The 12469-nt window shown below is 40.7% G+C and overlaps 1 protein-coding gene across 3 annotated transcripts in view; it reads right to left on the reverse strand.

Moving 5' to 3' along the window:
* Positions 1 to 12469, reverse strand: part of VPS41 (VPS41 subunit of HOPS complex) — a 187343-nt gene that overhangs the window by 135929 nt on the left and 38945 nt on the right. For all 3 annotated transcript variants that reach the window (XR_003436563.1, XM_027123964.1, XM_027123963.1), the window contains 2 exons: positions 11504 to 11611; positions 3669 to 3746 (listed from right to left, as the gene is read on the reverse strand). Coding sequence is in view for 2 of the 3 variants with exons in the window: in XM_027123964.1 (XP_026979765.1) it covers positions 3669 to 3746; positions 11504 to 11611 (186 nt within the window). In the remaining variant the exon portion in view is untranslated. The remainder of the gene's footprint in view (positions 1 to 3668; positions 3747 to 11503; positions 11612 to 12469) is intronic.

The following is a 12469-nucleotide window of genomic DNA, read 5'->3' on the forward strand; positions in this document are numbered from 1 at the left end:
AAAAAATCTTTAAAAAACACACTTGTGGCTAAAGCATGTTAATTAACATATATTCTGAATATCCTTTCAGATGGACTGAAATCTGAATATCAACATGCAAAATAAATCATCACCCTAGTGGTTTTTGCTTTTGATCCACAAAAGAACAGTCATGGATGGTTGGGTAGCACAGAATCCTCTCTATCAAACTTTTTATGTAATTATAGAAGAATATACAGCTGTAAGAATAATCTTAGCGGCATGATTCATTTATATCAAGATCTCTGAACAAGATACCAACCTAGGAAATGTTCTGGGATTTAGAAGTAAGTAGAGTAAAGGGTTGCTTCAACAAAGGATAATTTGAACACTGCTCAAGGTCAAAGAGACATACACGTATATAGGTATTTCTGTACGTGCGTGTGCATGTTATTGAGGTATAACTCGTATAGAATAAAGTGCACAAATCTCAAATGTGCAGCTCAGTGATTTTTACATATGTATATTCCTGGGGAACCACCAAGATAGGGACTATTATCAACACTTCAGAAGATTCTTCCTGTGCTCTCTCCCAGATCAAATCATTATCTGACCTCTACCAGCGTAGTACGATTTTGCCTTCTCTTAACCATCATATAAAAGGAATCATACAACATGTACATATTTGTGTCTGGCTTCTTTGGATGAACATTAAGACAGTGAAATTCATCCATGTTTGTTGCAGGTAGCAATAGTTTGTTCTTTTTAATTGCTAAGAATATACCATCACTTGCTTATCCATTCTACTACTGATGAACATTTGGGTTGTTTCTAGTTTGGAGTTATTACAAATCAAGCTACTATTAACACTCTTCTACACATATATTTTTTGGGGACATATGCAATGTATTCCATTTTCTTGATATATACTTTGAACTGCTGGGTCATTAGGAAGGCATATGCTTAGCTTTTGTAGAGTGTGCTAAACAGTATTCCTCCTGAAATATTAATGGAAAAACAAACCACTTTCTTCAACATGCAGAATGATTTGTTTAGTTATTTCTTCTTTTGTATCATACACATTTAAAATTATACAGCTTTTAATGTAATGATTCCATTCCAACACAAATAGCAGAATCATCTGGTATAAAGATTCCTCTATGTCTCCACCCTCTGCCAAACAAAACCCTATTGATAGGTGAGAATTTTGAACTACTGCTTCGTGACATTACTACTGCATTCAAAAGCTATAAATGCAGTGAATGGGTTGAGGAGACATTTCTTGAGAAAAATTTTTTTAAATGTTATGCAAGTATAAGGTATTATTATGTTATCTAGTTTTAATTCATTTAAATTAGTTTCACCTGGAAGTAAAGACTAAAGTCAGAGGTGTTAATTCATTAGTTTTTTTTTTAATACTTGTTTCACCCTCACTGCATTTCTAATGAAGAAAACAGTTTTTGATTGAATGTGGCAATCATTACGTCCAAAGAAAAGCTGCAAATTCAAGCCATAAGTGTCTTTAGAATTGAAAAAACCCTTTTTTAAGAGCACTGATACGGAGCCCCCAAAAGCAGCCACATCACCAGAAACAGGAAAATTAAAAAAATAAAGGAAAAAACTCATCTGAGATGAGAAGCTGAAGATTAAGGCTCCTTTCAAAAGACAATGACATTCTGAAATCTGTCACCTGAAAGTCATATACCTCCTAAGGTAATGGTCATGAAGACCCAAGGCCTCATGAAAAACTTCTCCACAACAGACTATTAAATTCTTTTGAGAGGTAAACGAACAAACAGAGCCCCAAACCATCTTCCTCTCCTGCCCCAAAATAAGTGCAAAGCTATAAAGAACTTAATTTTCAAAGATGTCATAAAGGCAGGACTGAAAAGAAAGAACCAGGAATTACCTGGAAAAGGACGCAGGATATACCTGACATAAAACTGACATCAGAAAAGATAAAGCTGAAGGCTTATACTGAATAGACACAAAGACCGCATGAATGAATGGGTAACGAAAGACACAAGTCAACTCGTACAGTATTTCTCCTGGTTTCTCTTTTGGCCATGGAACCAGCAGTGTTTGTCCTGTGAACCTCAGCAATCGAGTAATTTCTATATAATATTAAAAAGACTTACTGAGAAGCAGAGTTGAACAGAATCATTAAACTGGAGCCATAAATTTAAGAGGCCATCCAGGCAAAGCTCTTTTTTCAAGGTGAGGCGATATGGGTGACACCATAAAAAAGAGCTCTGCCTAGCACCAGCTCACATTTTTTTTTTTTTTTTTTTTTTTTTCGGTACGCAGGCCTCTCACTGTTGTGGCCTCTCCCGTTGCGGAGCACAGGCTCCGGACGCGCAGGCTCAGCGGCCATGGCTCACGGGCCCAGCAGCTCCGCGGCATGTGGGATCTTCCTGGACCGGGGCACGAACCCGTGTCCCCTGCATCGGCAGGCGGACTCTCAACCACTGCACCACCAGGGAAGCCCCCAGCTCACATTTTAATGCATGGTAATGGGAAGGCCAAATGTTTATTAAATCATCAAAATGGGTGGCCAGTGTCCAGGAGGGAGAAGACAGAGGTTCAAAAGTATCCTCTTGTCTGAAAGGGATGCCGAAGCCAAACAAGAACCTACCATTTGCCTGATGGATCAGTGGTTAGAGCACACAATTCCCTTCCAGGACTATTCCAAAGATTCCAAGGATACTGTCATCATCTGTGGTTCCGTTTCTTTTAAGCAAAACAAAGCAACCTGGTACCTTTAATATATAACGTCTCAGCTTTAGAAACTGTGGTGTCCTTTGTAAACTACACCAATACCTTATGATGGATCTTTCAACAAGTGCTGACGCTTTCTTCAAAAAAAGGAATATGTTCCCCAAAATGACCACCTTTTTCATCCCAAAGGTTCACATTCACACAACCACGGACACTTGATACTTTCTCAGCCCATCTTAAACACCAAAATCAAGCTTCAGATTCAACACTTCCTTCATCCTTGGTGATTCCAAATCACAATTAAAGAAATAAAAAGCCTGGCTCTTCTCTTTTAGTCAATATAATCCCCTAAGAGTCCAACTCGCAGAACATTCACATAAAATATTAGCTTTATATATTTAGAAGAGATAAACCGAAACAGCAAGGTGATCAATCAATTTTCAATTTACATTTGGCATCTGGAGAAGATTATGGGGCATGTACTTACAATCGACATTAGTCATCAAATGAGGGGGTTCACACTTTAAGGATTCCACAAACCCCCGGAGTATGTAAATTAGCACCATTAATCACCAATAAAAGCAATCTTTTTTTTTGATTAACAATTCATCTAGACATTCTACAGTTACAGTTTAAAACAAATACACATAGGAGTATTTTAAATGCTTCATTTAAAGCCAAATGGATGACTATAATTAACTAAAGAACTGCAATTAAACAGATTCATAAAAATAAATTTTTAAAAGGAGTTTATATAGCAGATACCCAGTGAAAATACATTATGTATAAATACAGACCTCTTTCTTTGTAAGTTCACCTTTAAAACTTTTTAGCACAGATTACAAAGTTCAGAGTTGAACTCTTAGCACTCCGATATCATCGATAAAGATCCTTTCTTTAGGCTCTAAAAACAAATGGCTAAAACAAATATTTCAAAGCACGGCTTTCAGCATGAAATTTAGCTCGCACGTTATTTTATACTGGATACTTACTATATCAAACTTCTGAGTGATGTTCCCCTGGACATCCAGTAAATAAACCTTGCCATAATGTGTGCCCAGCGCCAAGAACTGTAAGAAGAACAGAGGGGTACAGGGATCAGTTTCTTTTTTTTTTTAATGGCATATGCTTTTTTTAAAAAGAAGATGTTGGGGGTAGGAGTTTATTAATTAATTTATTTTTGCTGTGTTGGGTCTTCGTTTCTGTGCGAGGGCTTTCTCTAGTTGCGGCAAGCGGGGGCCACTCTTCATCGCGGTGCGCGGGCCTCTCACTACCGTGGCCTCTCTTGTTGCGGAGCACGGGCTCCAGACACGCAGTAGCAGTAGTTGTGGCACACGGGCCTAGTTGCTCTGCGGCATGTGGGATCCTCCCAGACCAGGGCTCGAACCCGTGTCCCCTGCATTATCAGGCAGATTCTCAACCATTGTGCCACCAGGGCAGCCCCAGGGGTCAGTTTCTTAATGGACCATTCATACATAATTAGTAATAAAACCATATGCAAAGTCAAGATACTTAATGTGTAAGTGATCTGCGATGCCTCGGAAGACGCACATTCCTTTGAGAAGGCTTGTTTCCAGCTTGGAGGAAATCACAGAACAGGGCCTTCTTTCTTGGGATCATGCAAGCTGGCTGTCAGAAGGACTCACGAGGACCCTCATCTACTGACAACTAATGGTGTGCATGCGGCCTGTACACAATGCCCTGATGGACTGAGGCAGCAAATTAAAATTCAGCTGTGAACGTACGACCAACCCACGGTTGAACTCAGCGTCTGAAGGGAATGATTTGTAAACTCCCCTTAATTTATGGCAACTGCGTAAATCTGTGCTATCATTTAAGTTCAACATACACATACACACACACACACACAAACAACAAAGTAATCTTATTTAGGAAGGAAAATCCATGCCACACTGAGATGCAAAAGCTCAGATGTACTTATACTGTCATCATGAGAACGCCTCTCTAAAAGTAAATGTGTGATATTAAGTGTCAATGTTATTTTTGAATGCAAAAAAGAAAAAAAATCCTTTTCTGTCACAAAAATAACTGTAGAGCTTTGTATTCATTTTATGACATAAACTGTTCATAACTCCCACTGTTTCTTTAATTCTTTGAACTAACCCTAAGGAAATGAGAAGAAACTTTAGGACTACCTGAAATAGGACATGAGATTTATCTTCCCTTCTATCTCTCTAAGCAGTACTCAAAGAGTTCCAAATTCTCTGTATTTTGTTGCATGTGAACATGCTTCATCGCAACCTAGAACGAAATGCTTAAATTTATAGGCACTACACTAAGCTTTTCAGTCAAGCAGCACAATCTTGAAAAAATTAACCTTACAGAAAGTCAAGATTTAAAAGGATTTCTCAGAATGGAATTACTGAAAATGAAATTTCAGATCAGGCGCTTAAAATATAAAGCTACATTAAAGAGGCATCACAAAAAAGAAAAGAAGGGGGTTCATTAGAAATTCAGTCCCTGCAATGCCTTTCACTCCTGCAAGGTTGCCTTTTTTTCAGGAAGAAAAAAAAGTCCGCCGGGTAAAAAAATCAATACTGGTTAATAAAACATCAGGTGTGCAGACATAACTAGGTATGACGATTCCACTGCACAGGGCTGCCTGAATGCACAAGGTGCCAGGCCGATTACTCATCCAGGGCAGACAACAAGGCTGCTGAAAACAGGATGTCGGGGCCCTGGAAAGGGCAGGGGAAGAGGTAATTTTTGGGGGGGAGGGGAATGAGTCTGAATATTTAAACCAAACAGGGCTGCTTCCTCCAAAGCAAAAGAACATTCTAATTAGAAATAGAGGACTCAGAGAGGTGTAATTTCTTCTCCACAGTGACACTCTGAAAATATCTGAATAGAAAAATACCACATAATACTAGCTACAAACAATACTCCATTCTGAGGCCACCTATGGTAAAAGAATGAATGGGTTTTAAAAGCTCACTACACCCAAGTACTCGACAGTATTGACTCTCCTCATAAACACTGTATTTACTTTGTTAGAAAACGAAGGGGGGGGGGTACTTTCCCGGCGGTCCAGTGGTTAAGGCTCCACACTGCCAATGAAGGGGGCACAAGTTCGATCCCCGGTCTGGAAACTAAGATCTCACATGCTGCATGGCGCGGCCAAAAGTCAAAAAACAAAAAAAGAAAAAAAAGAAAGAAAGAAAGAAAACCAAGAGGGCCAATGCTTTAATACTGGGTCATTCTCTGATATCTCTGTGAAGGCCATTCTTGAACTTCCAATTATAGTTTATCAAAGTTTTAAAGGTTCTATACAGAGTACTTTACCCCAAATATTAATTCTTTCCTTTTTTCTTTTCAAAATTACTAGTTTAATTCATTTAATACTTAAGACAGAAAGGAAACATAAAATAATTATTTTGATTGTATGATTTCAACCTAAAACTATAATTACTTTAGAACATCTTTGAAAAAAAATGCAGTGGTTTTTATGACAAGCTACCTTTTCTTTAGGAAAACATTTCATCATTTGGATTAGATAAATTATTGTTGCTCCATTTTAGAAATAACTTTATGTGCTCTTAAAACAATCAAGTTTGGGACTCCCCTGGTGGCGCAGTGGTTAAGAATCTGCCTGCTAATGCAAGGGACACAGGTTCGATCCCTGGTCCAGGAAGATCCCACATGCTGCGGAGCAACTAAGCCCATGTGCCACTACTATAAATAAATAAATTTATAAAAAAGAAAAAAAAACAAAAAACAATCAAGTTTGATAAGGCAATCGTATAGTTCTTAAAAATTTAACTACCAAAACTATTAATGAGTCATACTTTCATTTGCTAATGAAATGAAAGTTTTTAAGTTGCTTTCGACTACTTAAAATATAAGAAAAAAAATGCAGAATTGGCCACAAATCACAAACATAAATATAAATCCTTTAAATATGACCCTCCTTCCAGACATGAAAAGCTCTGTGCTTTTGTAACTATTGAATTTTTTTTCTTTTAACCTGAGAGCACTTAAAATCCAGCATGGGCAAAGAATAAACATAATTTAATGAGTCCCTTTCCTGTTTAAATACAGAAACTTGACTCAATTTGATAAACTATCATTTGGGCATTGAATCCTTCTGAACCATCCACTAGCATAACTGCTTTTCCTTTGAACAGTTGGACTTTTTGTAAGTAAACAGGTAGAAGAAGCAATAAGCAGTCTTTTGGACACCACGAAAGAAACAAGAAGTAGCACATTTCAAATGTGTTCAGCTGTACAGTAATTATCTATGTTTCACCTAGCACTTTACAGCATTCAAAGCGTTAGAGCATGGACTGCCTTCAATTACACATAAGGAAATAAGTTCTGGGAGTTGATGTGACTTCCCTGGAGACAGTCAATGAGTGGCAGAGCTAGGGCCAGAATTAAGAGCTAAAATACTCTCAACTGGATCAGAAGCCTGGTAGATAGAAACATGAGCCTCAGATCAAGAGTGCATGTTCTCAAACTTAGTCTGACTGCAGTTCCCACCGTCAGGCTCCTTGGCCAAGTTGGATTAAGTATGGTGTTAATAAAGTTTGACCTCTGGGGAGGCAAACTTTGTTCTCCTTTTCATCAATTTGGTGGTTTATTCAACACACACACACACACACACACACACACAAAGCACCTATGATATGCTTAGACAATAAGCACGTGTGACTTAAAAGGATGATGGTAAAATGATGGAGACAGAAATAAAAAACTGATTAAGATTAAATTTTTCGAGTATGCTTTAAAAGTAAGTACAATTGACTCTTGAACAACACAGGTTTGAACTGGGAGGGTCCACTTAGACACAGATTTTTTTTAATAGTAGATAGTTGGCCTTTGACCAATCTGGGGGGTGGTTAGGGGCACCCACCCTTCCTGCAGTTGCAAATGTACATGTAACTTATAGCTGGCCCTCGAGATCCACGGTTCCTCCAGATCAGTGGTTCTACAGCCACAGATTCAACCAACCAGGGACCGTGTAGTATTTACTACTGAAAAAATTCCATGTATACGTGGACCCCGTGCAGTTCTAATCCATGTTGTTCAAGGGTCAACTTTGAAGGAGTGTTAGACAGCAGACACTGAGGCAGATGGGGCAGGCTTGTGGTAAAGACCATTTTAGACAGCGTGGATACAACTTGCACAAAGGCATGTAGTCACATAAAAAGCAGGACAAAGGCAAAAAAATCACAAATAGTTTTATATGGTGGAAGCATCCAGGGCAGGAGACAGGCAATGAGATTGGCAAGGTTGGTTAACAGGAGACTTCTGAATTTTTTTTTTTTTTAAACTTTTCAGACTTCATCTTGCGTGTAATGAGAGCCATTGAAGGGTTTTATTTATTTATTTATTTATTTATTTATTTATTTATTTAATTTTGGCTGTGTTGGGTCTTTGTTGCTGCGTGCAGGCTTTCTCTAGTTGCAGCGAGCGGGGGCTACTCGTGGTTGCGGCTCGCAGGCTTCTCACTGCAGTGGCTTCTCTTGTTGAGGAGCACGGGCTCTAGGCATGCGGGCTTCAGTAGTTGTGGCTCGCAGGCTCTAGAGCGCAGGCTCAGTAGCTGTGGTGCACGGGCTTAGTTGCTCCGCAGCGTGTGGGATCTTCCCGAACTAGGGCTCGAACCTGTGTCCCCTGCATTGGCAGGCGGATTCTTAACCACTGCGCCACCGGGGAATATTTATGGAGAGATGAAAGGTAACAAAGTGAGTGTGTGTTTGGGGTGGGTGGGTGGGTGGGGGAATGTGTCCAAATCATGAAGACACCAGGAAGCCAATACAGAATTCTAGGGAGGGGGAGTACATGATCAGATCTGAATTCCTGGAAGATTATTTCAGTAGAAAGAAGTGTTAAAAATGGACTAGGATGAAATCAAATCTGAAAGAAAATAGATTGGTTCACGGTGTGTTCCTTAGTTCCAGGGAGAAATGATGAATGCCTGTACTAAAAGATCTTTGACTCAGCATGGGAGTAGACTCAAGCAGGTGACATGGGGGTAGAATCCAGGCAGAAGAGATGTTGTGAGTAAGAAGAGTCAGGAGTTGCTGCCAGACCATCGCACTTGTGGCAGAAAGTGGTCAGATATGGGGCCAATCACACAAGGAGGCAAGATCTCAGAGGACCTTAAACACCACATGAAGGAGCTCAGACTTTTATTTACTGGATGATGAAAATCAGATCTCGGTAGAAAAACGAGAGGCACACAAGTACAGCCAGGAGAAGATGAGGGCCTTGGCTAGGGCCGGGGTGGTGAGAGAACCACCAGGACTTAGGGAATGACTGGGCGGAAGGAGAGAAGGAGTCAGCTTTGGCTTAGGTGATGCCACCAAATGGGGCAGAGAACCCAAAAACTACAGAGGCAAGGGAAGGAAGGGAAAAGAAGATGAGCTCATTATGGACATGGTGAGTCTCAGGTAAAAACAGAACCAAAGGTAGAGCTGTGTAGGAGGCACCTGGATTAATAAGCACGCTATTCTTGGAAGGGTCAGGGTGGAGGTGGCCACAGAAATCAAGAAATTTAAATATCAAGAAGAGTACACACTTGGTCTTCCCTGGTGGCGCAGTGGTTAAGAATCCGCCTGCCAATGCAGGGGACACGAGTTCGAGTCCTGGTCCAGGAAGATCCCACATGCCGTGGAGCAGCTAAGCCCGTACGCCACAACTACTGAGTCTGCGCTCTAGATCCCGCAAGCCACAACTACTGAAGCCCGCTTGCCTAGAGCCCGTGCTCGGCAACAGGAGAAGCCACCACAATGAGAAGCCCACGCACCGCAACGAAGAGTAGCCCCCACTCGCCACAACTAGAGAAAGCCCGCGTGCAGCAACGAAGACCCAACACGGTCAAATAAATAAATTTATTTTTTAAAAAAAAGAAAAGTACACATTTAGAAGACATGTGGCCAATGGACCAAATCTTGGGAAAACTAATGTGTAAGGGAAAAGTAGAAGTGAAAGAAACTGAAAGAAAACCAGAAGGGAATAACAGAAATGATCAAGAAAGTGATAAGAAAATGGTGTCATGATAAGGAAGTTTTAAGAAAGGTGAGATCCACAGTGTCAAAAACATCGAAATTTCCACAAATTGGTGAATGGACAAAGTGTGTTCTGTCCATACAGTGGAATATTATCCAGCAATAAGTAGGAATGAAGTGTTGATACGTGCTCCATCACAAGTGAACCTCAAAAACATGATAGTAACTGTAAGAAGCCAGACACAAGAGACCAAGCAATGTATGATTCCATGTATATGAAACATGCAAAAAAGGTTCATTCACAGAATCAGAAATTAGATCAGTAGTCACGTGGGGCTGGAGTTATGTCTGCTCCATGACATAGCCTGATCGCTAGGAGAGAAGGGAGGAAATGAGGGGAGGGGAAGTAAAGAAGTGGACAAAAAGGTCCTTGAGCAGGGGGAAGAACAGCTCCTGTGGGGGAGGATGGACGTGGATTCAGATGAGCTGGGGAAGGGGTCAGGAATTGAGGCTGATCATGCTTGGTAGTTACCATTTCCTTAATTAAATAGAAATGACATCATCGTCTGAGAGTGAAGGGATTGTGACTGAAGAGGCGGGTTGGGGACTGGAGGAACTGATGAAGGACAAATAAATATCAGCCCTTTCAGTGGCATGTGCACCTCGGCACGCAACGTGTACCAGCACGTGGCGGGCAGCTTTGGTCATCTGAGCACTGACTCGGAGCTGAGTGTAGACGGGGGGCATATGAGGGTCAGGGCCATTAGAGAATTGAATCTGCTGGTAAAGTTAACTTAGGATAGTTGACCACTTGACAGAAAGAAAGAGAAAGAATGGATTAGAGATCAGGGCTCCACAAAGTCACAAAACAGGGTTAGTGGGAAGATGAACACAATAGCTTCAACGAACAAAGGATAAGAGAGCATTGCCCAAAAGATCCTCAAGTCCCAGCGACGGACACCCTCTAGAGTGTGGCCTTAAGGGTAGAGAGATGAAACGGGGCCGAAGGAGGGGGTTTCTGGAAAAACCAAACAGACAGCACATATACTACTGCCGTGCTGAGCAAGTGCAGGAATCTGTTTACAGTGGAATGAAATTGGTAGTAAAGGGGAACTGGGTGGAGGTAAGGAGGAGGATGGGACAATACTGCTGGTAACAAAGGGATAAAGCCAGGAGATGGATCAGAGCTGGGGGTCTGCCTTTTGTGGAGGTACCAAGGCTCACTCACAGGGCTGACAGGGAAGACAGAGCAATGGGTGAAACTCCCTGGCCTCTGATACTCCAATTATGACCCAGATTGTTTTGGTCTAAGAATGGGCTAAGCATCCTGTATAGTACTTAGCCTGGATTCAGAAAGTTGGTGGGGGGGGCTTTGTTATAGCGAAAACCCAGATGTGGAATCTATTCATTCATTCATATAATAGATAAGTAATCATCTGGGGCCTTGCTGCTGATTCCTAAGGCCTCCAATGGAATCTCTTCTACTTTCACGAAAGCAATGAGCTCCACAATACTTCTCATCTTAACACTTTCCTACTCTGCTACTTAAGAGCTGAGGAATTAAGTGCTAGGGTTTCTGAGAACCACTTGCTACAAACCTTTCACATCCATTATCGTCTGAATCCTACTTGATATACCCTTGCAGCGGGTGGTGTGTGTGTGTACAAATGCATTTATATAATATCTCTGCTTGTTGTTTTGGTTTTTTGTTGGCGAGAAAGGAGAGAGGAAGAATGATTACTGTTAAAAAAAAAAAAAAAAAAAAAACCACCATGCAAAGCACCCAGACTCCAAAGTATCAACAAACTTACCACGGAAACAACTCACAGCAGAATCCTCTACATGGGCCACCTTACCTTGTCGTGGACTGTCATGCAGCTGGCGGCATCCTTCTGAAGGATTTCAGTTACCCCATTGGAGAGCCTTTCATACTTCAGTTTGGGCTCCTCTTCACTCTCTTCTTCCTGCACAGAGAGCAGAGAAAATGACAGCCCTCAAGGACTTATTTGAAAGACTCAAATACTCAAAACACACATTGTAAGAGGGAACCAGAGATGGTTCCCTTAATGACTGTCAGCAACCCAACTACAGCTAAAGGTTAAGATCCTCATGTTTCATTTTTCCAACTGGTCTATCAACTGCTACAACTTCAATGGCAGAATAAATTCAAAAGCTGGAAAGAGGACTATACATACTCACTGCTGACAATAGTCAACTTTAGCATATTAAATACAATACTGTCTGTCTGACTACGCAAACAAAGTCAATAAATAGCGTATGGGCAAAATGGTTGTCAGTGTGCCCTAATGGACATAAAACACAGCAGTGAGACAGGAATATAATAAACCTCTAAAAGACATGAATTTTGCATTTCAAGATTACAAGTATTTTTGTCAGATTTGACAATATCTCATACTAATTAGAAAAATACAATTATAAAAATTAAGTCAAAGTGTAAGAAAATTAGAAATTTTATATAAAACAAACTATACATTACTCTTCAGAAAAAATATTTTAATATTTATTTTATTTATTTATTTTGTGGTACGCGGGCCTCTCACTGCTGTGGCCTCTCCCGTTGCAGAGCACAGGCTCCGGACGCGCAGGCTCAGCGGCCACGGCTCACGGGCCTAGCCGCTCCGCGGCATGTGGGATCTTCCCAGACCAGGGCACGAACCTGTGTCCCCTGCATCGGCAGGCGGACTCTCAAGCACTGCGCCACCAGGGAAGCCCAGAAAAATATAATTATAAAAATTAAGTCAAAGTGAGAGAAAATTAGAAATTTTATATAAAACAAACTATATATTACTCTTCAGAAAAAA

Source organism: Aethalodelphis obliquidens, unplaced genomic scaffold, assembly GCF_003676395.1.
Source record: "Aethalodelphis obliquidens isolate GAN/ISIS:26980383/991018 unplaced genomic scaffold, ASM367639v1 scaffold27, whole genome shotgun sequence".
NCBI lineage: Eukaryota > Metazoa > Chordata > Mammalia > Artiodactyla > Delphinidae > Aethalodelphis > Aethalodelphis obliquidens.